At 50.3% G+C, this 27779-nt stretch overlaps 1 protein-coding gene across 1 annotated transcript; it reads right to left on the bottom strand.

The window, feature by feature from the left end:
- Positions 1 to 2885: 2885 nt before the first annotated feature.
- Positions 2886 to 27779, bottom strand: GUCY2D (guanylate cyclase 2D, retinal). The gene is made up of 19 exons (XM_056863634.1): positions 27062 to 27779; positions 21749 to 22050; positions 20537 to 20891; positions 18693 to 18777; positions 18446 to 18542; positions 17261 to 17368; positions 14440 to 14523; positions 12650 to 12730; positions 12293 to 12469; positions 11131 to 11287; positions 10024 to 10173; positions 8251 to 8399; positions 7562 to 7725; positions 6656 to 6848; positions 5652 to 5826; positions 5106 to 5204; positions 3897 to 3991; positions 3075 to 3160; positions 2886 to 2973 (listed from the first exon to the last, which is right to left on the bottom strand). Exons 1-19 carry the CDS (start codon positions 27777 to 27779, stop codon positions 2886 to 2888), a joined length of 3363 nt encoding a protein of 1120 aa, XP_056719612.1.

Here is a 27779-nt window from a genome sequence, read left to right as displayed (position 1 = left end):
ACATTTAAAACTGTTTTTGCACCTAGAGAAGGAAGGTGGATGCAAAGCAGTTAAAAAGTGGCAGGCATAAGTTTCATCTAGGTTATACTGTGCTACACAGAAGTGTCATCTGAGTACAAAGTATTATTTACCCTCTTTGGACCGATTGCTTATTTCTTATTTGCACATTTATGCACATCTCATTAATCTAATTGTGTGATCTAATTCAATTAATTCAGTTGTGTGTGATTGTGTACGGTTAATTTAATCTGGTGTATAATAAATATACGCTAGATGCTCATAGACCATTCCTTTCTGAAAATACTTTACTGTCGGTTGGGATAGATTAACCAAGTGCAATATTTATGTATGTGCTGGTGGGCCTCTTCTTCAGAACAAACTTTTCAAGCCTTTAGCTACCCCAAAATCTCCCCGTTATCTTGCTTTAGCACATGATGAGGCCCCAGAATCTCCAGGAAGAGACCACAGTCTCGTTCATACCACCATTTTGAACTTCAAAATGGTGTCACATAAAATAATGTGGCAACCCTGGACTTCCTTGGTGGTCTTCCATCTAAGTAGGAACCAGGGCCAACCCTGCTTAGCTTCCAAGCTCGGATGAGATCTGGCTAGCCTGGGCCATCCAAGTTGGAACAAGAGACGAACAGAGGTGGTTTGCCATGGCCTGCCTCTGTGTAGCAACCCTAGACTTCCTTGGTGGTCTCCCATCTAAGTACTAACCAGAACTGACCCTGCTTAGCTTTCAAGGTCAGGCTAGCTTGGGCCACCCAGGTCAGGGCAAAAGAAGCACTTAAAATATATCTAAAGTGCTTAAATATGGGGTTCCTTCTGTTTCATGCACTGTGACATCTCCAAGCGAATCCTGTCTCATAGGGCTCTTTGGCGCCCAAGCAGAGCTCCCTTGTAATTCATACCAGTTCTCCAAGAACAGAAAAAGCAAGGGATACATCCTGCTCCTAGGCCAACCAGTGACCCTGCATCTCCCTGCTTATTGGGAGGGGGATTCCCTTTTAGCCAAATCGTCACCAACCCGGAAGAACCACTCCCTTAAAATTAAACACAGCACAATGACTAATGTGTTTGGACCCCCCTAGCCAAAAACCACTCTGGGAGTGTCAAACCACCTTCTCTGTACCCATCCTTATTCAGCGAGGTTACAATTCAAAAACAAGCCCCTTGTGGAGCAGAGTGGGAACAGCCAGACTTGGTTTGGTCAGGCACATGACTCTATGGATGAATGTATAAATGGCGAAAAAATATGAGTCAGCTGCATCCCAGCTGCCATGTGGTTCTTCTATCCTGGTCCATGCAGCAAAACCCGGAGTAGCAGAAGTCCCAGCATGGAGCTGGCCTTTCTTTCTTTGGTTGCTTGGAAAGTGAAAAGATGAATCCTAGACGGGTAGAAGCTCCATCGTCATGCACCAGAACCAAAAAAGAGTAGCAGAAAAGGACGAGCCTGCTTTGGTTCGTACAAGATGGCTGTGGGCAAAGGAAGCTGTGAGCCCCTCAAGCACCCAGCCCGGATCCGTCCTCCTTCCACAGGGTCACTCCTGTCCACCCGCCTCCTCTGGGCACGAAGGGCTTTGTCAGAATTGGTGAGAAAGGTCCAGCAGGCCGCCGATATCAGCTGTTGTTTGCACTAGTTGAACAGGAGAAATGAGGTTAGCTCTTTTCAAAAGCACCGGCGCCAGCACCCCCTGAGTTGGGGCATAGGGTTGCCAACCGCCAGGTACTACCTGGAGATCTCCTGCTATTACAACTGATCTCCAGCTAGGGTTGCCAACCTCTAGGTACTAGCTGGAGATCTCCTGCTATTACAACTGATCTCCAGCCGATAGAAATCAGTTCACCTGGAGAAAATGGCCACTTTGGCAACTGGACTCTATGGCACTAAAGCCCCTCCCCAAACCCCGCCCTCCTCAGGCTGTGCCCCAAAAACCTCCCGCCTAGGGTTGCCAACCTCCAGGTACTAGCTGGAGATCTCCTGCTGATCTCCAGCCAATAGAAATCAGTTCACCTGGAGAAAATGGCCGCTTTGGCAACTGGACTCTATGGCATTGAAGTCCCTCCCCAAACCCCGCCCTCCTCAGGCTCTGCCCCAAAAACCTCCCGCCTAGGGTTGCCAACCTCCAGGTAGTAGCTGGAGACTTCCTGCTATTACAACGGATCTCCAGTGGATAGAGATTGTTTCACCTGGAGAGAATGGCCGCTTTGACCATTGGACTCTATGGCATTGAAATCCCTCTTCTCCCCAAACCCCGCCCTCTTCAGGTTCCGCCCCAGAAACCTGGGACCTGGCAACCCTAGGCCCAGGGCTTCTGGCAAGGCCCACTCCTGTCACCCCCCACTCAATTATTTGCTAGCGCTCCACCCTGCTCCCAAGCTACCCTCACTGCCCCGTGCCCCTGGGGAATGGGTGCAGGCAGTGGTGAGCGGGGGCAGTGGGAGAACTCACAAGCGGGCAGGGGAAGGATGCCCAGGTAGGTTGGAGGCATGCAAATGGAGGGAAGGGAAGGGAGGCAAGTTGGAGGTCCGGTGGTGGGAAGAAGAGGGGAGGGAGGCCCCGGGCACCCCTCAAAACCTGGAACTGGCCCTTAGCCCCTCCACCCCTTTGAACGCAAGAGGACATTTCTCTCGATGATCAGAAAGATGTGGAGAACGGAGCAGTCCTTCAGACACGGTATGTCAAGACCGGCTCAGTTCAGAACTATGCGTAACGGAGTGGGACTGGGAGAGATCATAGCCACGATTAATCCATCTTCTACCCCGGGGGCTTTCAGTTAACACCGCTTCTTTCAGAGGCAGCAAACTGGGTACCCTCCCTTCTCCCAGGTCAGGCTCACCTCCGCCTCACCCTGGCCTCATGTTATACAGCCCCTCTTGGGCTAGATTGCCTGCCCTGGACGTGCTTTCTGCAGCTTCTTCTTCCGATCTTCTGGAATCTCATCTACGCTAATGCCATGGGCGCTTTTCCTGCAACAGAGAGGAAACAGGAGGGTCATGAAGTGAGCCGCAGCGCTCACAACGGCCCCATGCTCTTCTGAAACAGGATGGTCCAGGGCCGGTCGTCTCACCTTCCCAGCAAGTCAGGAGGCATGGGGATGGGCTTGTGAAATCCATCTCGGCCTACCAGCCAATAGGTGTCTTCCACACCTTTCCCCTAAAGAGAAAAGAGAGCCATTGATTATTGGGGAGGTGGGAGGAGACAACATCACCTGGGCTATTAAGAGGAGGAGCACCCCAGCAGGTAACAACCCAAGCCTCCGCTAGCCCAATCCAACAGCTCCAATTAGGGTTGCCAATCTCCAGGTACTAGCTGGAGATCTCCTGCTATTACTAGGGTTGCCAGGTCCCTCTTTGCCACCGGGAGGATTTGGGGGCGGAGCCTGAGAAGGACGGGGTTCGGGGAGGGACTTCAATGCCACAGAGTCCAATTGCCAAAGCAGCCATTTTCTCCAGGTGAACCGATCTCTGTCGGCTGGAGATCAGTTGTAATAGCAGGAGGTCTCCAGCTATTACCTGGAGGTTGGCAACCCTAATTACAACCGATGTCCAGCCGATAGAGATCAGTCCACCTGGAGAAAAGGGCCGCTTTGGCAATTGAACTCTATGGCATTGAAGTCCCTCCCCTCCCTAAACCCCGCCCTCCTCAGGCTCTGCCCCAAAAACCTCCAGTAGAGACCCCAAGCTCCAGTAGAGACCCCAAGTGTCACATGCACTGGGGTCAACCTCATGCCTTTTAACCTCCGGGCTAGGACCCCGCTGTAAATGCGGCAGGCTGTTTGCTCTCCAAAGCCCCCTGGAGACAAGGGTCAGGTCCCGCGTCTGTGGATGGAGTTTTGGACAGAGAGAGCTGCGGAGCCTGGGGAAAAACGGGGTGGGGAGGGGGGTTATACCTTGAGCTCTGTTTTGCCCCGGAGCTCCAGTTTGTAGCCTTCTTTGAGCGAAAGCAGAATCTGTACCGTACGTATGTTGACGTGGATTCGATAAGCTGCAGAGAGGCAAAAAAGAAAAAGTGTGCGGGGGGGGGAGGAAGGTGCGGGTTCTGTTAGAAGTGAAGGACTTTGCGCTGTCTCTTAACCTCATTTCAGAGCGGGACTAAACTAGTGAGTTGGAGAGATAGAAGGGTCAAGACGCTGGGCATCCTTTCTCTACTGCTCTGACCCTATCCCTTGATGTGTACATTGCTACTCTTAGGGGAAAGTAGAAAAGAGCAAGGGTCCAGTAACAAAATTTCTGGCAGGGTATGAGCTTTCGTGAGCCACAGCTCACATCTTCAGATACCTGAAGAAGTGAGCTGTGGCTCACGAAAGCTCATGCCCTGCCAGAAATTTTGTTAGTCTATGGGGAAGGCACTGGAAGACCACCCCATAAACAAAGTCTGCCTAGTAAACGTCAGGATGTGACGTCACCCCATGGGTCAGGAATGACCCGGTGCTTGCACAGGGGACCTTTACCTTTATAAGGCGCTACTGGACCCTTGCTCGTCTTTTCTACTGCTAGTGACAGACTAACATGGCTACCCATCGTGATCTCTCTCCTTCGGGGAAAATGTCCTTCCTTCCTGCTTCTTCACACCTCCACTCGCACGCACCTCTCTTCTCCACCTTGCCGCCGTGAGGGACGGACGCAAGTCCTGGGTCTCCCTCCATCCTAGTTAGATAGAATAGACTAAGGAACTAGATCCTACCTATCCTATCCAGAAAAGAGAGTTCCTACAATAAATGAAGTATATTAGTTGAATAGACAAAAGGCTCTGAGCAGTTTTGTTCCTGGTACACCCAGAGGATTGGACGGGCTTTGCTGCGCCCAATAGCCTTTGTGAACTCTGCTAAATTAACAAGGATTTGGGTGTAACAAAGCCCAACAAAATCCTACAGTTCCAGACACACAAGAACAAGTCAAGATTCCTGAACAGAGGTCATTTGGGAGAGGACCTGCTCTCCTCTGCAGTCACGGAAGCCTCGGGGCCAGAGAGCCGCGGCTCCTGGAATGTGAGAAACCCTCGGTCAAGCCCTGGGCTCAAATGGGAAGCACATTCGGGCGGGGAGGAGGGCAGCCCGCCAAGCACAAGCGTTCACCCACTCCGAGTCGAGGTTACTCACGCAGGCCTGTGGACTCCATCCGGGAGGCTGTGTTGACGGTATCCCCAAACAGACAATATCGCGGCATAGTCAGCCCCACCACACCTGCCACGCAAGGCCCTGTCAAGGAGAACAGCACGCATGTCGCCGTGATTTCTTAAGACCACGGCTCTAATTTAGCAGTTCTTTCTAGGGTTGCCAACCTCCAGGTGGAGTCTGGAGATCTCCCAGAATTACAGCTCATTTCCAGACTGGAGTGATCAGTTCCCCTGGAGAAAATTGGCGCTTCAGGGGTATACCATATGATATACCACAGCTTCTAGGTGAAGTCCCTCCTCAAATTGTCCTGTCCAGAGGCAACGCTCCCAAATCCCCAGGAATTTCCCAGGATGGAGTTGGCAACCCTAGTTCTTTCCTGTTCAGAGCATCACAAGTTTCCCACACGAGGCAGGCACGCCTTAAAGAGAGGCAAACCGTGGTGAGCGGCACCACCACAAATGGGCAGGGCCACGCTCCAGGAGGCCTTTTGCACCACCGCGCAGCAAGCCAGCCTTCACCACAACTTACCCGAGTGCAGACCAATGCGAATCCGTACGGGCAACTCCGGCATGTGGCGCATCCGGAAGGTCCCGACGGCGCTTAGGATGTCCAGCGACATGTTGGCAATCTCGGCCGCGTGCCGGTTTGCGTTGCGCTTGGGAAGCCCCGACGCCACCATGTAGGCGTCGCCAATGGTCTCCACCTATCAGTAAAACAGTAGCCATCTTGGATAGGAAAGACGGAAACAGAGGCAGAGCCCAGCTCTGCTAAGGACGGGGAAGGCTAGCAGAGGTTGAGCCTACGAGGGAAGGGACAACCCCGCCTGTCAGGATGCCAGGGAGGACCCAGGGAGGCGGGCACTGAGGCTGCTCTGCCTCCTCCGACGATCCACACCGGGGGACTCTAAGGATCCCTAAAAATGCAGCTCTCCCGTGCTCCTTCCTCCCCTTTCACAAAAACAAAGCAAGGTCCAGCAACATCAGCTGGCATCAGCATACCTTGAGGTGCAGCAGCTGCCGGGGCCCGGAATGTCTGGTGAGGCCCACTGCCACAGGACCACCCCCCCCCACACACACACATACCTGCCATAGGGTTGCCAACCTCCAGGTACTAGCTGGAGAACTCCTGCTATTACAAATGATCTCCAGCCGATAGAGATCAGTTCCCCTGGAGAAAATGGCTGCTTTGGCCTTTGGACTCTATGACATTGAAGTCCCTCCCCTCCCCAAACCTTGGCCACCCTACCCTGCCACCTGTCTGTACCCCTGCTCCCACGTGCCCAGAATCATTGAGGACTAAGGTTGCCAACCTTGGTCTGATCCAGCAGGGCCTTTCTTATGTTATGCTCTTATGGCCCTGTCCAGCAACTTCACAACCACACCTGGTGAGCAGAATGGGATCCGTGCTTGGTCGTACAAAGCCTCAGTCTCCTCCTGCTTCCTTTCCCTCACACCCTTCCCTCCCCAACCCCTGTCCCACTCCTGCCCTCCAGTGTTTGGCATAAAGAAGGCCAAGAGCAGCGATGACGGCACCTTGTAGACATCGTGGGAGCCAATGATGGCATCGAAGAGGGTATAAAGATCATTAAGCAGGTCGACCACCTCAATGGGTTCACTCATGGCTGAGATGGTGGTGAAGCCCACAATGTCACTGAAGTACAGGGTCACCTCTTCAAAATACTCCGGCTCCACTGGGGCCCCCGTCTTCAGGGCCTCAGCGACTGACCTGGAGGGATTGCAAGCAGAAATATCAGTCAATGCTCGGAAGGCTGGAGATGGCCAAAAGGGTCATAGTGCCTTGCGATTCCAATAGGAGTTATACTTTACATCAGGGGTCCCCAACCTTTTTGAGCCCGTGGGCTCCTTTGGAACTCTGACACAGAGTTACAGGCACAACCACAAAAATGGCTGCTGCAGGAGGAGGAGCCAAACACAATGTGACAGCCACAAGAGGCGGAGCCACACACACAGAGGAAGCCCAAGTGCAGGGGGGAAGAGGGATAATTTGAAAATACACAGGGAAAGAGGGGTGGAGAGAAGACAACAAACATCATGGTGGCAGCGGCCACTGAAACGGTGTCATTTTAATTTGCATAGCCAGCCGGCTCTTCAGTGGCAAATCAGGAGCCCTGCTTGATAAAAGTCCCACCCACTTTCTAAAAACACTTGGGGTACCCAAAAAAAAAAAGGTATCAGCAGGCACCATGTTGGGGACCGATGCTTTCCATTTAGACACTGCTTGCATAGTGCCCTTTCTACCCATTATCTTGCTGCTATCCTTAAAACAGTCCTGTAAAATAGGACAGAATTTATCCTTGTGTTCCAGGTGGGGGCCGAGGTTTGTCTAAGGCCGCCTTAACCAGTCCTTGGTAGAGGCAAGATTCAAACAAGAAACCTCAAAGGTCACCGCTCCTTCTCTTCACACCAGCGCAGACTCACGGGGGAAGCATTTGCGTCAGAAGCCTGTCCGTTTTCTGCTTCTCGATCTCCAGCTCTTCCGTTCTCTCCCGGATCAGATCCTCCAGGTTGCTGGAGTACTGTTCCAACATGCGCAGCATGGAGTCGATGATGTTGGTCTTCCGGCCCTTGTTGATGCTCTTAAACTGAGGGAGAGGAAGAGGAAGGAGAAGAAGAAGAAGAGGAAGGAAAAGAAGAAGAAGAAGAAGAAGAAGAAGAAGAAGAAGAAGAAGAAGAAGAAGAAGAAGAAGAAGAGGAAGAGGAGGAGGAGGAGGAGGAGGAGGAGCTGGTTTTTATATGCCAACTTTCTCTGCCACTTAAAGAAGAATCAAACCAGCTGACAATCACCCTCCCCTCCCCACAACAGACACCCAGTGAGGTGGGTGGGGCTGAGAGAGCTCTAAGAGAGCTATGACTAGCCCAAGGTCACCCAGCTGGCTTCATGTGTAGGAGTGGGGAAACCAATCAACTTCACCAGATTAGCCTCCTCCACTCATGTGGAGGAGTGGGGAATCAAACCCAGTTCTGCAGATCAGAGTCCCCCGCTCCAAACCACTGCTCTTAACCGCTACACCACGCTGGTTCTCAGAGCATCAGAGGGGGCATCCCTCCCACCCGAGGGCCCTGGCGCCCATCCTCCCAGGGACCGTTCCTGCAGCCGCGAGACTCACCAGGTCAAAAATCTGGTCGATGTTGGGCCTCCTTTCAGGCTGCTCGCTCCAGCACTGTTTCATTAGCTGTATGCACTCCAGCGGGGCCTGGTCCACCGAAACGGAGGGCCGGCAAAGCGGCGGCGGCCTCTCCACCTTCTGGATGATCTCTGCCCGAATCAAACCAACCGTTTGGATCTGCTCTGATAGTGCTCACCCGTCTTCATCCAACCCTATGATCGGGGTGGGCTGGCCCCTTTAACTTGCGGAGAAAATCCCTGCCGGTCTGCAGACGGCCAGGAGCGAGCCACGTTCTGCACCAGCAGTGCTGCTGATGGGCAATGGCCCACGTTCCGACCTGGCCAACTTGCTTGTCCATTGCCACCTCCCACGCAGGGGTCAATGGGCTAGCTACTATCGTGGCCTCTGGCCAGGTCCAAACCAGGTGCCCGTTGCCACCCTGGTAATGCCAAGTAGCCTGCCTGGCTCAGTTTTCTTCCAGGACATTTAAATATTTAATTCCACCTTGTCTGTGTTGTGTGTTCCTTTGCTACTCAACAAACCTTGTCCTAACCCTACTTGGTACCCTATTCACTAGGATCGCATTGCTTCTCCCAGCAGCATTAAGGAGGTGAGTCCAACCCAAGGCCCACTCACTTGCTCCGAACAAACCAGGACAATTCTATTCCAGTTTCAGTGAGGTTGACAAAGAATCAACACAGTCTATTCAGTCCATCTCCCATCCAAACCCACACAGGTACCTCACCGGCTCACACCATGTTTCAGATCTACCAGATCCAACACAAGTCAAAGCAGCATCTGCTCCGTTGGCTCAAATCAGCCTTGATTTACCTCTAGCTCACTGGTTGCAAATTTGTCCATCAATGGAAGGTGCCAACAGATCCACCTTCCCACTTTCAAGGCAACTATGAATCACTCCATTCTCTCTCAATGAGCCTTATTGGCAAGTCAGGCTATGGCTGTTTTTACTGTGTGTGTCACAGATGGGCTGACATCTCTACACTCAGGCCCACAAATGGCGTAGCGAGGTTCATACAATTTCACAACTGTATCCTTTTTGCGGGGTAAGAGCTCCCTTTGAAGCCACCCTCATGTGCGGAAATGGGGAATTTATCGTGTCTGTGCTCAGAGGGTGCTCTTCACGTGGCAGTCACTGGGCAGGTCATGAGAGGGAGCGCATCTTGGCCATCTTCTGGGCATGGAGTAGGGGTCACTGGGTGTGTGTGGGGGAGGTAGTTATGAATTTCCTGCATTGTGCAGGGGATAGAACTGGATGACCCTGGTGATCCCTTCCAATTCTATGATTCTATTATTCTATGATCGCACCATATGCAATGTCTGCCAAGGAAATGAGCGTGGTAAAACCAAGTCAAGAGTCACTGGAAAAGACAGTCATGCTAGGAAAAGCTGAAGGCAGCAAGAAAAGAGGAAGAAACAACAAGAGTCGGGTTGACTCTATAAAGGAAGCCCACAGCCCTCAATTTGCAAGACCTGAGCAAGGCTGTCAAAGATAGGACATTTTGGAGGACATTGATTCATAGGGTCGCCATGAGTTGGAAGTGACTTGATGGCACTTAACACACACACAAAACCATCATGGGTTGAGATTACAACATCAGAAAGTCAACTAAGGGAATTTGTGCAGAAATTCTACAGTTTCTTGCCCCGAGTCCATTAGAAATGAAGGGGGACAGAAAAAGTGGAAAAGAAAAAACAGGCCAATCAGTTGAAGCTGAAATCTAATCCAACCCCTCGTCCCTGCCCTTTGTATACCTTCAGGAGACATATCCAGCATGCAGTAGGGAGCTGAACGGCAGATGACTTCCTGCATAATTATTGAGATACTGTAGACATCTCCCCTAAATGTGCCTTTTCGTTCCAACGATGAATCCCGCAGCAGTTCCGGGGCTGTCCAGAACCGGTCTAGAAGGGAAAATGGAAAAGCAATGAACAAAAATTGGCTGGTGGTCCCCGGCCCGCAGAGTGTGCGGCTGTCCTCGACAAGGGCCAGGGCTTCCTCGACCCCGGCCCCAACTTGGCGGAACAGTCAACCAAGTAACATCAGGGCCCTGTGGGATCCAAATGAGTTCCGCAGGGCCTGCAAAACAGAACTATTCCACCAAGCCTACACCTGAGGGCAGCCGCGTGTCTTTCCACTATCATCATTTGCTGGCCTCCCCATCTTCCCCCCAACCTGGTTTGGGGGTCCACTGCCAACCAGGTCTGTCTAGCGGCCACAATTTGGAATTAAATGCCATCTTGTTTTATTGTAATATGAAAAATGTTTTATTGTAATATGAAATACGGGATTTTAAAGTATGTTTCATTGTATGTTTTATGATTATGCTGTGACCCGCTCTGAGCCTGGCTTGCTGGGAACGAAGGTGGGATAAAAATGCAATAAATAAATAAATACATCTCCAGAACTTTCCTCCAGAACTTTCCTCATTTGGGGGGTTTATATACCCCCAAATGTGTGTGTGTTTGTGTGTAAAGTGCCATCAAGTCACAGCCAACTTATGGCAACCCAGTAGGGTTTTCAAGGCAAGAGACTAACAGGTAGTTTGCCATTGGCTTCCTCTGCATACCCTGCATTGCATTGCCTTCCTCAGTGACCCTGGACTTCCTTGGTGGTCTCCTATCCAAGTACTAACCAGGGCCGACCCTGCATACACACACACACACATCTTTAAATCCCTAATGGGCAACTTTGGCTATCTCTTACTAGATTTGGCTCAGGAGCTGCTCACCAATGATCTCATTGGCTTGGGTCAACCAGTGGACAAACATGGCACTGTTCAACATTTCCCACCAGGAAGGAACTGTCCCATTATCCAATCATACCTAAGCCCTCCCCTCCCTCCCACTTTCCTTACTAACCTTTGGCTTTTGGCCTGTCTCGGGGGATCCTCTGTGACTCAAGCAGCTGGTTGTAGCCATGGTCTGTGACCTTCAGGACAAAGCGGCCGTCCACCACACAGTTCCGAGACTTCAGCCGCCCATGTACAACCTCTCTGTGGTGCAGGTATTTCATCCCCTACAGAGGGACAGAAGAGATGAAGGCCTGCCCGCTGCCCCCACTTTATTCCTCTGACCTCCCCTCTACACATTCCATCTCTTATGATCACACCACCCCTTCTTCCAGAAAGTCTCTCACACACAGTCTCTCTCGGACATGATCAAAACCAGTCCCCAATTTATTAATGAATAAACTCCACATTTTCAGATAACAGACTCCACCCTGAGCTGATCTCTTGCCATGTCAGGCTACAGAAGTGGGCAAGCACACATGAACACATGAAGCTGCCTGATACTGAACCAAACCCTTGGTCCATCAAAGTCAGTATTGTCTACTCAGACCGGCAGCGTCTCTCTAGGGTCTCAGGTAGAGTTCTTTCACATCACCTACCTGCCTGGTCCCTTTAACTGGAGCTGCTGGGGATTGAACCTGGGACCTTCTGCATGCCAAGCAGATGCTCTACCACAGAGCCACAGCCCCTCTCCTAAAGCCTACTAAATTATTCCTACAAGAGCGGATCCCATCTGCTGCAGATTCTCCATCCTGATACCGTAAATAAATTCAGCTCAACCCTTCAATTCCACTCAGAGCATACCTTCTGCTGGCAGGCTTGCTACATGAACAGATCCCCTGTATTCTGCAGGAAGAATAATATGGTGGTGAAAAGCGCCATCAGGTCACAGCCAACTTATGGTGACCCCGTAAGGTTTTCAAGGCAAGAGGCAAACAGAGGTGGTTTGCCTTTCTCTGCACAGCAACCAGCGATCAGGCTAGCCTGGGCCATCCAGGGCAGGGAGATAAATACTCTTGCCTAAAAGTGGACCTTTAAGGTAGCCCTCCCACTTGTAGCATCTCTCCTCATATCTCCATAACTGGTGGATTCCTCTATGTTCCCACCAGAGATATCCTGACCCACACAACTTGAGCAAATCCCCTTAGATCCTAACCAGACATATCCCTTTCCATAGGTCCCAAAACTGATCACTGGATCCCTCACCCCCACCCCGCCTCTCCCCCAAGCACCTTGATAAGGTCCAGCAGCAAAGATGACTTGAACATCCAGTCCAACTTCATGTCCTCGTTAAAGATGAGATCCTCAAGGCTTCCGCGCGAGCAGTGCTCCGAGACGATGGCGAAGATCCCGCAGTCGTGGAAGAAGCCCAGGAAAAGGTTGACGTTCTCATGCCGCAGATCCCGGAGCTACAGACAAGACCAAGTAGGCTCAGAGGGGGAAAGAGTGCGGCCCCTGCAGGAGGGTGCTCCAGAGGGGGCCGCGGTGCATTTGCCTAGTGGCCTGTTTGGGCATGACGCGGGATTTATCATTCCACCCAGGGAGCCACACTGGGTTCCATGAGCCACTGAGAACAGTGTCAGACTCACCTTGCAAAAAACTGTTTTGGTGGCAGGTCTGATTTCGGTGTGCTTGTCTCCTGGGAATTTCTTCAGCCACACCCAGTCACCCTAAGAGGGAAAGCAGTGAAGGCCATCAATGGTTATCACCAGGACCAAGAAAGGCAGACTCCTTCTCCCCCTCCTGCTCCGTCAGCATGCTTTTAAAAATCTAGCAGATCTAAAGTCATCCCAAAAAAAGAAAAGAAATAATTTAAAAACAACCCCTGGCTATTTTTTACTAATGCAAGCTTCAAAATCTTGGCAGGTGATAAAAACCCCACCCACAGGCACAACTTAAAATATTTTCCCCCTTTTAATTATAAAAAAATAAAACGTGATTTTGAGATTAAGTTGGGGAAATCTTAATTATACTTGGTATAATAAGGTGTACAGCACTAAATGTGGATTTCTTCCCACTCCTGAACTTCCCATTTAACACAGAAACTTACACTGGGTGATAGCCAACTTCCTATCTATATTACAGATCATTGTGAGGATTCAAATAAAAACTGTGATCAGGATCTATAGTGCTACCTTCCCTGAGTACCTGGCCTTGGCTCAGTGGTAGAGCCCCGTGCGCACAGAATAACCCAGAGCTTCAGCGTAGGAGGTCTTGAGAAAGTTCCTTCTCTGCCTGAAACCACGGAGAGTCTTTGCTAGTCATATTAAACAACAGCAAATGAGAGGGACCCAAGAGTCTGACTTCGTTTTGGGAACCCCTGGAGCAGACAATATGGACCTTTATGGACCAATGGCCCATCTCAGCATAAGGCATTTTCACATATTCAGGGGGGAGGGATTCCGTGCGCACAATGGAAGAGCACATGATGGGCATGCAGAACATCCAAGGTGCAATCCCCAGATAAAGAGTGTCAGTCAGAAGGTGCTGCAAAAGGCCTTTCTCCGCCTGAGACCCTGGAGAGCGGCTGCCAGTCAGAGCAGACCATGCTGAGTTGCATGGACTGAAGATCTGGCTCTGTACAGCAGCTTCATCTGCCATACAATTCTCCTAATAAACTAGCATCTCAAGTAGGGTTGCCAACCTCCAGGTAGTAGCTGGAGATCTCCTGCTATTACAACTCATCTTCAGCCAATAGAGATCAGTTCACCTGGAGAAAATGGCTGCTTCGGCAATTGGACTCTATGGCACTGAAGTCCCTCCCCTCCCCAAACCCCATCCTCCTCAGACTCTGCCCCAAAAACCTCCCGCCGGTGGAAAAGAGGGACCTGGCAATCCTAGTCCCAAATCTCTTTTGGTGGTGGAAAGTGCCATCAAGTCGCAGCCGATTTATGGCAGCCCCCGTAGGGTTTTCAAGGCGAGAGACGCTCAGAGGTAGTTTGCCTTCCTCTGCACAGCAACCCTGGACTTCCTTGGTGGTCTCCCATCCAAGTACTGACCAGGGCTGACCCTGCTTAGCTTCTGATAAGGGGTGAGATCAGGCTAACCTGGGCCATCCAGGTCAGGGCAAGCCTGTTTTACTACCTCCTGTTTCTAATCCTGGCTGACATTTCCTCCAAAGCAGAGGCATTATAGCCTGGAAAGAATGCAATGAACAAGTGCCGTAGCTTGGAGTTTTTTTCCTCCTTTCTCTGTGAGAGGAGCAAAAAAGGAAGGGTGGGGAAAGAACATATTAAAGTGCACAAGAGAGGGGAAAGGTCAAACGAAGGACAAGGGATGAACATCCAACGCTTGAAGATAGAGGAAAAAAGATAGAGAAAAGGCAGAGCAGACAGGCAAAAGGCACACCTGAGGGGCCTTTTTGCCGAATGGGACTTACCTGGACGGCAGCTACAATGCCTTGGGTGTTAAACAAAAGGAGGAGCAAAGGGACGTGGCTGCTGACTTTTTGCCTCTCCTCGGCCTAAGGATGGAAGGAAACAAGCGGTCAAAACGTGATGCTGGAGGCCGACGGAAGGGGGCAGAGGGAGGGGGCGGGAGGGCCCTTGAGCAAGAAGGGCCTGGGGGAGAGGACCCAATCAGCAGCGGCCGTGATCGCAAGGTTCCACCTCCCCCGAGACTCTGTTTCAGAGCCTGCCCCAGAAATCTGAGGCCGGCAGCAGTGCCCTTGTGCATGTACAGAGTGTCTTTCCCTTACAATGCCTGAAAATTAGGAGGAAGTAGGTTCCAGGTCAGAGGATGTGACTGCCAGGTAGGAGCAGAGTCCCCAGCACAGAAATCATGTGTTGAAACTGTGATACCGGGGTGTAAGAACGCCGATCTCCAGGTGGGACCTGGGGATCCCCCGGAATTACAGCTCATCTCCAGACCACAGAGATCCGTATCCCTTGAAGAAAATGGAGGGGTTTGGAGGGCGGGCTCTGGGGCCTTGTACCCCACTGAGGTCCCTGCCCTTCCCATCCCCAAGTTTCCAGGAGTTTCCCAGCCTGGATCTGGAAACCCTACCGCCCCCCCATCCCCCTGACAACCCTACCATGGGGAGTTGTGACTTTGGTGACATTCCCTTACATTACTGTACAGTTATAGTAACATGATCCCTTAAGGAAAAAGCCTTTCCTTGAGTTTCGCTTTTGACTGGTTGCTGGCTGTAGCTGCAGACCAGATCCAGGCCAGGCCTTGCCTACATTCTGAGAAAGTTCTGTTCTGATTTGGTACCGGGTGCTGCAGAATTGTTCTACAAACCACTTTGATCTTTCAGCGATCACTCTGCAGAGGAGAGCTGGACGTGGGTTTTCTTGAGAAGTGCAGGGATAAAGGAAGACAGCAGCTGAGCAGGAGAAAGCGGGCGCACGGAGAGAAGTGAAAATGCTGGGGTGACACCAAGGAGGCTGTGAGCGAGCTCACAAAAAAGTGCAGGGGGAAAAAAGGACTTGGGGGTGATGACAGACTTGTGAATCCCTGCGTGACCGCTGCCACCACTTTGTGGATCGCCATGAATTTTCGTCCAAAACTATTAATACATAGACTATCAAGTAATTTGTTTATTCTCTGCCTGATAAGGGATCTTTGAATCATGTTTGGTGATAGAGAAGAAGTAGAAGAGTTGGTTTTTATATGCCGACTTTCTTTACCACTTAAGGAAGAATCAAACCGGCTTACAATCTCCTTCCCTTCCTCTCCCCACAACGGACACCCTGTGAGGTAGGTGTGGCTGAGAGAGTTCAGAGAGAACTGTGACTAGGCCAAGGTCACCCAGCAGGCTGCATGTGGAGGAGTGGGGAATCAAACCCAGTTCTCGAGATAAGAGTCCGTCGCTCCTAACCACTGCTCTTAACCACTACACCACAGTGGCGCTATACAAGGAAGACTCCATGGAGTGGGGCTGTGGCTCAGTGGTAGAACATCTGCTTGGCATGCAGAAGGTCCCAGATTCAATCCCCGGCATCTCCAGTTAAAGGGACTAGGCAAGTAGGTGATATGAAAGACCCCTGCCTGAGACCCTGGAGAGCCGCTGCTGGTCTGAGTAGACAATACTGACTTTGATGGACCAAAGCTCTGATTCAGTAAAAGGCGGCTACATGCGTTAAGGATGGGGAAAGCCTAAAAAGTGGACAGCCAGAGGATGACCTTGTGTCAATTCTCCCCAAAACAGAACTCCCGTTTGGAAGCCAAGGTGGAGAAAAAGATCCACGTGGAAGCAGCCGTGGGGCAAAGGTATGTGAAGAAGTGGGGAGATGGGGGGCGCAGGAAAGGTCACGGTGGACAAGCAAGCGGCACCAGCAAGCAGAGCCATACTGAGAACACCAATGGGCACCAGGGGGACAAGCAAGTGGCACCAGCAAGCAGAGCCATACTGAGAACACCAATGGGCACCGGGGGGGGGGGGGGGGGGAGATCAGTGAAGCCCTCCTTAGCAGAGAAAAGGCTGGGCAGGTCCCTCAAATCCTCTTAAGGCCTGTCCCCCTACCATTCCCTATTGCTAAGCCCCTGGCAGCTGACTGCCACTTAGTACACCAAAATGGCGCCCTTCATGACAAGACATGCTGCTGGAGATGGGAGAAGACTAGAGAATGTAGGGGAGCCGGGGGGAAGAGGGTGCTTTAAAAAAAAAATCTCTAAAAGGCAAAGGTGCAAACTGGGAAGTTGGAGAGGAACAGACCGTGTGAGCAGGTAAACCTGATGGGTAGGGGTCAGTGCACACATTCATTTATTTATTTTATTTAAATGTTTATACCCCCCTTTCCTCGTGATTTATGGTGGCTTACAATAATAGGTTTAAAACAAAAAATCCATCAGACCCCTAGATACAGTAGCAGGGACCAACAAGATTTGGGGGCATATAAGCTTTTGAGAGCCAAAGCTCATTCCTTGAAAATCTCGTTTGTCTCTAAGGTGCTGCTGGGCTCGGATCTTGCCATTAAACTCTGTAGCACCAAATCTTTTTACAATTCCCCTTATCCCCCACCCTCACCCGGAGCACTTATATCAAGTGTTTGCATTACCCTAGGAGAGACCACTTGGCAGGCCAGACAATGGGGTGATGGGCAGTTCCCCATGGTTTTTGGAAATGGCACTGAACTAGAAGATCCGCCTGCCAGAAAAACCACCCTTCCCCTCCATCGCTCTCCCCTCACAACTAGCAATTGGGAAAGAGGGAGAAAGAAGGATTAAACGGGATGCAGCGAGGGACGCGCCTTTACCTCATTCACAGCAATGTTGCTGTTGTCCACATTTGCTGTCACGCTCCTGAGGCTTTTCATGTCCGAATTGCTCCTTCCCGCAAGACTAGAGTGGCTATCGTCTACTTTCTGGAGGAGGTGAGAGAACAGGTCACTTGTCAACTCAGGACCAACTTTCTCATAACTAACAAAGGGAGATATTTTGATCTACGGCTTTTCAGTTCTGGCAGATCCCGTGGCTCCCAACACTTCACCCCATTCCCGAATGCCTTTGATCTGGCCACCATCCACATTCACCAAAGTCTGATTGCCAGAATTTGACCTTACATTTCTGTCCTTCCTTACCCTTTTGTTTTACACATACCACCCCTTATTCAAGCCTCGGGTGTTAACTGTGCTCTTTTGCTGCCCTTTCTGACTTTGGAACAGGGGTGTACATTTGGTAAAGCCAAACCGAAAATTCGGCTAAAAAATGGCTTATTAAACTATAGCCAGTAATCTCGATACTGAAAAGGTCCGAAATTTCAGGATCGCCACCAACAGCAGTAGAAAGGGAAGAATCCCTTGGGAGACAGAACACAGCAGTAGAAAGGGAAGAAATGCTTCAGCACATTCGCACCAAACTCCTCAGCGCTTTAAAGTTTAACTCCTCCCCTCCCTTCTGCTCCATGATAGCTTATAGGGAATCTTTCCAGGGCTCTGGGTGGGGGCCTGTTTTTTAAGGTAGAGGCACCACATTTTCATTGTCACTGCTGCTGACTCTCCTTACAAGAACCACCAAGTTTGCTCAATATTGGGTCAGGAGTCCAATTTTATAGGCACCCATTTTTCGTCCATTGGATACAACTCTTTGGGGGCCCATAAAATTAGACACCCCCCCAACCCAATATTTACCAAACTTGGCAGTTCTTTTAAGAAGAGTCACCAAAAGCTATGCCGAAATTGTGGTGCTTCTGCCTTAAAAAACAGCCCCCCAGAGCCCCAGAAAAATTCCCCACAGATTCCTGGGGGGGGGGGGAGGAAAAAACCCTACTGGTATGGGGATTCAAGAATATTCGGGAAACCCAAAAATTTGGCGGTCCAATCTACCCGAATCTGAATTTCCCTTTTTTTTTGCACACCCCTCCTTTGGAACGGATTCTCCTTCCACCACATAAGTAACCACAACCTGTCCCCAAATGTGCATCCGCAGGAGACGTCCTTCACCTTCTTGCTACTCTGATTGGTAATGAAGGTCAGGTCGTCCATCGTGAGGATCATCTTATTGGGTCCCTTCATTAGCTGGGCATGCTGAATGTAGCGCCTGCAAAAATCAACACAAACAGACCAGAAAATTTGGGAACCGAAAGCAGCTGGCCACAAGGACAGACTTAAAGGGGTAAGTCACAGAATCCAAATGGCAGCTGCCCCCACCCTCACATTCCTAGTCACCACAGATGATTGGCTGGCTCACCTGATATAGAAAGAGAGAAAAATTCCAAACACGACCAAGAAACCCACCAAAATGAAAAGGAGAATGACGTAACTGACATCCACCCCTAAATGAAAACAAAAAGAAAGATTACCACTGAGGGATTTCATTTAATCCATATTCTGACTGTGCTCTCCACAAAAATACTGCACCCATTTGCCCTCTTCTCTTAGGTCTTTCCTGTCTCTTCTTCAGGGAAAAGCAAAACAAATCCTACTCAACTTTTATCAGCACCATGCCTGGTTGTAATGCTTACAGCCCCTTCAGATTCTAGATGTTTATTACAATTTCTTTCTTTCCTCTTTCCACCCTCAGGCCCCAACATTTAAATTACTTGCTTCCAAACCAAAGGGTGCCCTGAGGTGGGTGGCCCAGGGTAACTTGGATGGGAGACCACCAAGGAAGTCCAGGGTGTCTAAACAGAGGCAGGCCCTGGCAAACCAACTCTGAACGTCTCTTGGCTTGAAAAGCCTACGGGGTTGCCATAAGTCAGCTGCGTCTTGATGGCACTTTCCACCATGCCAAAGGGACACTCTCTCCCCCAGCCTCCATGCTGTGAGAGAAAGCAGAAGGGCTTTCAGAATAAACCTTAATGTTCCCACCTTCTCACAGAGTATCATGTGGGGTAAATAACATCCCCATTGTTTCAGGCACCTGATAATGTTAGCTAATGTTCATGACACAATTCATGGTGCAACAACCCACTCTTCCAAATTTGTTCATCGACACCTCATTCCATTATTGGAAAATATGGAAGTGTAGGTTCTAATACGGTTGCCTTCAGAAAGAAGTCCTCAAAGGAGAAACTAGAAGTTGGCCTGATAGTCATAAAGACAACTGATAAAGGAGAAAACAGGAAAGGTCCTATTGCAGTATGTCAAAAGGTGGGTGGATAGGTGGAGTATATGGGAAAGGTATGGTTGATTGGGGAGACAGATAACATACACGAGATTAGTTGACTGGATGAATGGATGATACGCTTGAGGTTGCCCTGTTGGTGTATATGAGATAGGGTGATTGACAGAATGGATGGGTGGACTATATTAAGCTAGACCAGGGGATCCTAACCTTTTTCAGCCTGTAGGCACCTTTGGAATTCTGACACAAAATAGTGGGCGCATCCACAAAATGGCTGCTACAGGAAGTGGAGAAGACCACAAAATGGCTGCCATAGGAGGCAAAGCCCAAAACAGAAAAAAAAAAAACCAAGTGCAGGGGAGAAGAGGGGTAATTAAAAACACACAGGGAAAGAGCAGTGAGAGAGAATAAAACAAATACTGTGGTGGCAGCCACCAATGAAATTATGTTATTATAATCTGTATAACCAATAAGGTTGCCAGGTCCCTCTTTGCCACTGGCGGGAGGTTTTTGGGGCAGAGCCTGAGGAGGGTGGGGTTTGGGAGGGAGGAGAGGGACTTCAATGCCATAGAGTCCAATTGCTAAAGTGGCCATTTTCTCCCGGTGAACTGATCTCTATCAGCTGGAGATCAGTTGTAATAGCACGAGATCTCCAGCTAGTACCTGGAGGTTGGCAACCGTAATAACCAATCAGATGTTAATTGGCAGATCAGATTGTTAATGTGCACCCACAGGAGACCCTGCTGAGCAAGAGCCCCATCTGGCCCAACATACCTTCTAAAAACATTTGGTGGGCACCAAGCAAGCTGCTGGCAAGAGCGATAGCTCCTGCGGGGACCATGTTGGGGACCCCTGCACTGGACAGAGGTGTTTACAGGGATAGATGGACAAAAAAGAGCTAGACGCACTGCTGGGCCGGTGGCTTGTCAATCAGAGGGGGGCCTGGGGCTCTCCCTTCCGGCACTCACCCCCACTGCAGATGACCGAAGAATCAAACCAACAGCTGGAGTCGACACTCGGCATGGAACTGTGAGGCCAGTGGACGGTGTGTCCACTGTGGTGCAGGGTCCTGGTAGCCACATCGATGCTGTAGGTGGGCCACAGGCGGTTGCCCCTGCCGTCTGTGTCCAAGATGATGTAGGGGAGAACCACATCCCCGTGTTCATTGGCTGCCAGCGTCTGGCTGAAACCCTCGAACTCGAAGTCCTTGGCATGTTCGGCAATGGTGGAGCCCATCACCCACTTCCCAGACATATAAGTCCTGTCCACGGCCTTGGCCAGGAAGTAGATCGAGTTGAAGATGGTCCCAAACAGCGGATGTACCTGCAAAGAGAAAGGTGGGGAGACTTATGGTGGGGGTGCCTGGATTCTGCAGCCTAAATAAATCACACGAATTAAGATCTTTTCCTTTTAGTTTCTTGCGTTGCAAAATTTATTCTCCTTAGCTTAGGGTTGCGAACCACCAGGTAGTAGCAGGAGATCTCTTGCTATTACAACTGATCTCCTGCCGATAGAGATCAGTTCACCTGGAGAAAATGGCCGCTTTGGCCATTGGAGGCCCTCCCCTCCCCAAACGCTGCCCTCCTCAGGCTCCGCCCCAAAAACCTCCCACCAGTTGCAAAGAGGGACCTGGCAACCCTACCTTAGCTCCTTAGCTCTTAGCTCCTTATCCGTACAAGGATAAGGAACCTGAAAACCTTACCCTTGAAATACTAGAGAAAACCCTCCAGCAAAGCATGTCACACATGCAAACGGTGAACAGGCTAGTAACATCGCAATGCTTATTCCACGGATCACTGCCCACTCACGGTGACCCTATGAATCAACGTCCTCCAAAACGTCCTATCCTTAACAGCCTTGCTCAGGTCTTGCAAATTGAGGGCTGTGGCTTCCTTTATAGAGTCAATCCATCTCTTGTTGGGTCTTCCTCTTTTCCTGCTACCTTCAACTTTTCCTAGCATGACTGTCTTTTCCAGTGACTCTTGTCTTCTCATAATGTGACCAAAGTACGATAGCCTCAGTTTAGTCATTTTAGCTTCTAGGGTAAGTTCAGGCTTGATTTGATCTAGAACCCACCAATTTGTCTCTTTGGCAGTCCCCCTGAGGCTATTGTACTTTTTCCAGCCTTCTTCACACCACCACCAACCATGCCCCCCCTCCCCTCCCCCCTGGGACTGCACCTGGTCGGTATCAAGGTGGCTGGGGATTTCCCCCATCTCCTGAGCTTCCCTGAGGGCCTCCCGGAAGGAGAATTCTGGGGAGTCGATAGTGACGGTGAGCACCGCATCATAGGCCAGGCGCAGTTTGCTGTTTTCGTCGAGTACGTCGTAGGACTCCTGCTGGTAGGGCATGCTGTAAGTCAAGGCGTCGTAGGGGATGAAAACATAAGTCCCGTCTATCATGTCCATCTCTTCAGCCTTCTCCAGCAACAGCTTCTCCTCCTGGCCACCCAGCAGGGCAGAATGCATGCACAAGATGATCACTGGAGAAGGGAGGGCAAGGAGGGGACGGGAGGGGAAGAAGAAAAGAATCATGCAGAAGAACATACAGGGAAAGGCAGGAAGGCCAAACAGTAGGGTTGCCAGGTGCCTCTTTGCCACCGGCGGGAGGTTTCTGGGGCGGAGCCTGAGGAGGGCGGGGTTTGCAGAGGGGAGGGACTTCAATGCCAGTGAGTCCAGTTGCAAAAGTGGCCATTTTCTCCAGGGGAACTGATCTCTATCAGCTGGAGATCAGTTGTAATAGCAGGAGATCTCCAGCTAGTACCTGGAGCCTGGCAACAGTACCAAACAGGCTAGGAGAAAAGGGCAGGGGTATAGTCTGTAGCTTGCCAGCACGTCATCTGAATCCCAGAACTGGTGAGAACGCACGAAGGCAGGCACCTTCGGACAAAGGGCGGTTGGCACAACCACAAAAGAGAGGCTGCAGGAGGCAGAGCCAATCGCATAATGGCCGCTGCAGGAGGCGGAGCCAACCATAAAGTGTTAGGGAGTGAGGTCATGCATAACTTTAATAGTAACTCTTCAACATTTCATGCAGAGACTTTGTTAAACAGGATGCCTTTTAAAATGAACCTATTGTTTAAAAATATTTTTTTTGCATATACAGTCCTGCAGCGAAGATCCTTGTGCTGTGGTGGCAGCAGCTGCCAAAGCAATTTTAAAAAATCTGCAGAGCCAATCAGATCTCCAGCGACCAATCAAAAGCCATAATGGACAAAAGCCCTACCTGGTCTCACCCACTTTCTAACAACACTTTGTGGTCAATAGGAACGGTGTCAGTAATACCCACGGGTGCCACATTTTTGGGACACCTTTTTATGAAGAAGAGCTGGTTTTTATATGCTGATTTTCTCTACCTTTTAAGGAGAATCAAACTGGCTGACCATCTCCTTCCCTTCCTCTCCCCACAATGGATGCCTTGTGAGGTAGGTGAGGCTGAGAGATCTGTGACTAGCCCAAGGTCACCCAGCTGGCTTCATGTGGAGAAGCAGGGAAACCAACCCAGTTCACCAGGGTCTTTTATGAATGGGAGTTCTACCTGGGGTTCGATGCTCGCTCAACCCACACCTTTCTGTTGCAAATCCAAAAACTGTTATGCACCAGCAAAATCATCAGCTCAAATACGGAAGTGTCTGAGTCCCCACCCCTTGAAAACGGTGCTTTGTAATTGGCTGAGTTGCTTACTGTGAGGGAAACGTCCAGTTCCCCTCTTCCCCCGGCAGAACCGCAAGTGCTGTTTTAAAAACCATTTCTCAAAATGGGGCTCTTTAAAAGAAAAGGGGTGAGGAGGTGGGAGAAAACCAAGCATCATTTTAAAATCCTTTCTTATGTGAGACACATCTGCTCAGAAAGAACTCTGAGTGGGAGACAAAAATCAGGAAGAATTTGTGTCCCCGCCCCTTGAAACGCTGCTTTGTAATTGGCTATAGTGCTTACTGTGAGAAAAACACCCCCCCCACACCAGCTCCTCTGTCCCACACTTTGACTCATGCATGGAGATGAGGATGATTTCATGCAGGCTGATCTCAGGGGAGACCGAATAATCGGGTTTTAACAGGAATGGGCTGTGCGTGAGGTCGTCTCTAATGGATGGAAAACTCATGCATAACTCCAAGGAACAACTGATTCAGATGGGGGGGGGCAAACGTGAGTGAAAGTACCCACGCATAAAGGACCCAGGTTAGAACCCAAGAAACACCCTGGATTATGCAGAATGACAGAGAGTGTCACTCCTATGAAGGCTTCCAAGCCCCCATCATATCTATACCCAGTGGAACAGGCTTCCTCGAGAGGTGGTGAGCTCTCCTTCCCTGGAGGATTTTAAGCAGATGCTTGATGGCCATCTGCCGGCAATGCTGATTCTATGACCTCAGGCAGTTCATGTGAGGGAGGGCATCTCGGCAATCTTCTGGGCATGGAGTAGGGCTCACTGGGGGTGTGGGGGGAGGTAGTTGTAAATTTCCTGCATTGTACAGGGGGTTGGACTAGATGACCCCAGTGGTCCCTTCCAACTCCATGCTTCTATGATTCTAAGTGCTGGACTTCGCACTGGGACTCTGGTGAAGTTCTCATTTTAAAAAAGAGAATGAGTTGGGACCATGACAGGAAAGAGGGGCAGGCTCCATGGTCCCAACTCATTCTCTTTTTTAAAATGAGAACTTCACCAGAGTCCCAGCACAAATAATTACATGCAAAAGATGCCAGGCCTGATCTAAGGCCTCTCCAGCTGCAGGAGCCTGGGCAGCGGGTACCAGGAAAGAACTTCTGTATGCCAGAAAGTTTGGAGAGCCACAGACCTTTGCCCGAAGCTCCCGTCTGTTTCCTCCAGTCTCCCATTTGCTTCCTTGTACGTTTATCCCAAACCCCCAGTTTTCTGCCCTTTCACATGTTACTCAGGTTGAGCTGATCACAATTATTCCTGCTGTCTACGTACTTCCAACTTGTGTTTGATTTAGCCATTTCAGCCCCGTTCTCTGCACCAGCGCCAGTTAATTAAGCCGCTGGTTAGGAAGCATCATGCCAGCCAGCAGCTAAATCTTTGGAAAAACTCCTCAACCAATCAAGCAATGTGTTCCCTGTATCACATGACAATGACAACTCCCAACCATCACAAGTAAATTGACATGGTGGAAAACACCCAATCTCAGAAAGAACAAAAAGAGAGCTTTAAAGATGGGGGGAAACGCAGGGGCCTAACAAAAGATTTGGCAAAAGATTTCTGACAAATATGGCAGAATAAATGTACAATTTGATTTCATATACAGTGCAGACTTCATTGAATCAAGCTCTTTCTGATCAAAAGCAGAAGCATGCACAGAATTACCACTGATCTCCAGGACACAGAGGTCTTTTATGCATGGAAGTTTTACCTGGGGTTCGAGGCTCTCTTGACCCACACTTTTCTGCTCCAAATCCTAAAAATGCTATGCATGTTTTTTGCCCTGAAGAATGTCCTGGGGTTTCCAGAGTACTGCAGAATCACCAGCAGAAATTCGGAAGTGTTTGAGTTCCTGCCTCTTAAAAATGCTGCTTTGTAATTGGTTGTACTGCTTACTGTGAGAAAAACATCACCCCCCACCCAGCTCCCCTCTCCCGCGCTTTGGCTTATGCATGGAAATGGGGACAATCTGACTTGAGCTGATCTCAGAGGAGATCGAAGAATCACATTAGTAGTTGTGAGGTAGTTGTGAATTTCCTGTATTGTGCAGGGGGTTGGACTAGATGACCCTGGTGGTCCCTTCCAACTCTATGATTCTATGATTACAACAGGATCAGAAAGACCCGGACATTGTGCGGGCTGGGCGTGTGGTCATCTCTAAGGAACGGAAAACTCATGCATAACCCCAATGAAAAACCGAGTCAGACCAGCAGAGAAAGTAAGTCAGAGTGCCCATGCATAAAAGACCAGAGATCAGTTCCCCTGGAGAAAATGGCTCCTTTGGAGGGTAGAGTCTCTGGCATTATTAGGTTTCCCAATAATCATGTATTGGTGAGCAGCTGTCCCCAATTCCTGTAGCTGCCTGCCAACCATCAGCTGATTGGTGGATGGAAGAAGGCCCGTGGAAGGGGGGAGTGATCTGTGCACCTGGCGCAATGATGTCACTTCCCAGATTCCGACGTCGCTCCTGGGGGGAGAGTGGTAAAGTGTCCCCCAGCGCAATGCCAGTACCTTGGAAATGATAACATCATGCTGGGCGTGCACATCGCCACCCCCAACCCGCCTCTTGGAAGCTGTCTCCGGTTGCCAGGAGGGTCCTGGCAACCCTCAGCATTATAGCCTGCAGAACTCCCCCCCCCCAACCCATAAGAGCATAACAATGTAAGAAAGGCCCTGCTGGATCAGACCAAGACCCATCAAGTCCAGCAGTCTGTTCACACAGTGGCCAACCAGGTGCCTCTAGGAAGCCACAAACAAGACGACTGCAGCAGCACCATCTTGCCTGTGTTCCACCATCTTGCCTGTGTTCTCTCTCTGATACTAGAGAGAATAGGTATGCAGCATGACTAGCATCCATTCTAACTAATAGCCATGAATACCCCTCTCCTCCATGAATATGTCCACTCCCCTCTTAAAGCCTTCCAAGTTGGCAGCCTCCCAAACTCCCCAGGCTCCACCCTTAAGCTCTTCAGGTATTTCACAACCCAGCATTGGCAACCAACAGCAACCAGTCCTGCCTACATTGTCACAGGTTGACTTCCATTTAGACTGAATATATGAACTCACATGTGAATATTCATAGGCGAAACTGAATATATGAACTTTAACATGGGATGCCAGCCTTCAGATGAGACCTGGGTAGGGTTGTGCATATCGATATATCCGAACCGAAAATAAACCCGAAATTAGCCGTTTCAGCAATATTCAGGTTTCAGTTTTACTGAATGCCAAAACCTAGGGATTTCCCCTAAGCCGAATAGGCGATTCCCGAAAAAGCTGAATAAACATTTGGCTTTTTCAGATTTGGCTATTCGCCTTTGCTCAGATACACAGCTCTGTGCTTTCTCCCATTTTTCTATCTTTTTTTTTTTTTACTGGTTTTGTTAGGGCCTCATAGTTGGAACCCTTTTGAGGTCGGGGTCACGTAATCAGCGCCAACTTGGTCTGACCAACCATTCAGTGGGTTGATCTGGATCAAGCATAAAGGAATTTTTAAGAGACGGGGCTCACCAAGTACCATACAGAGGGATTTACCCTCCAACTAAAAAGAACCGGCTTCAACAGCTGTTCACACCACCAGGCTTCCAAAGGAGACCCCTCACCCGCGCGGATGAAAAGTCTCCTTCAGAACAGCCAGCAGTTTCCCGACCTGGCAACCCTACCCTGCCATGCCCCCGCTGGTGGCCAGCAGGCACCTGGCAACCCTAAATTTACCCCATCTTTAGCCATGTTTAATATGGACTCCATGTTCTCTCTCCTGTCAATAAAACCTAGTCCTATTATCCTCCAAATACAAGGCCCTCTTCCTTTGAGGGAACTCTCCATACATGCCATACCTCGTATATCGTGGGCCTTTTTTATCTTGCAGAGGGTGTCCTGGGCCTCGTCAGGTTCATTGTCCATTGTGGTCACCACGCCAACCGGGAGGCCAAAGTTACGCAACGCATGTGCCAGGGATTGGCCCACCTCCACCCAGAAGTCCTGTTCGGAGGTTACAATGGCAACGTGAGCCCACCGGAAGTACTTGAGCACCGTGTAGATCACAGCTGAGCTCTGCGGCAACGCCCGGGCAAAGGTGCCATAACGTTCCGCCGCGGCATTGTCACTCAAGCAAGACCAGGAGAAAATGGGCTTGTTCCAAGCGTGGCCCAGCCAACCAGCTGCCTCGCAGATTGCAGGATTGACTGGGCCTATAAAGCCAGAGGCGTAGTGTTCTGTGTTCACAAAGCCCACCATGGCCTGAGACGTCTGGCAGTCTTCACTGAGGAGAACATAGTCGAACCAGTAACCCTGGTTCACGGTTGGGTCTTTGTTGATGCGGGCAATGGCCAACTTGGCCGCCACCTCCGGGTAGGCCTGGGCATAGATGAAGTCACACTTCCAGGGGCCCACCACGCCCACCTTGAAGGTCGCCAGCTGTACACAACCGGGGAAACAAAGTAACAAGAGCCAGATGAGAAGGACTTGCCAGCGAGATCCTCTGGAACAGCTCCACCTGGGATGGTTGGAAAGCCGGAGTAGGAAACTGTGGAAGCCATACCAGGCTGGGACCAT

The sequence above is a fragment of the Euleptes europaea genome, chromosome 18 (genome assembly GCF_029931775.1).
Source record: "Euleptes europaea isolate rEulEur1 chromosome 18, rEulEur1.hap1, whole genome shotgun sequence".
NCBI lineage: Eukaryota > Metazoa > Chordata > Lepidosauria > Squamata > Sphaerodactylidae > Euleptes > Euleptes europaea.
The sequence above is the reverse complement of the archived record's forward strand: the minus strand, read 5'-3'. Positions and strand labels throughout refer to the sequence as shown.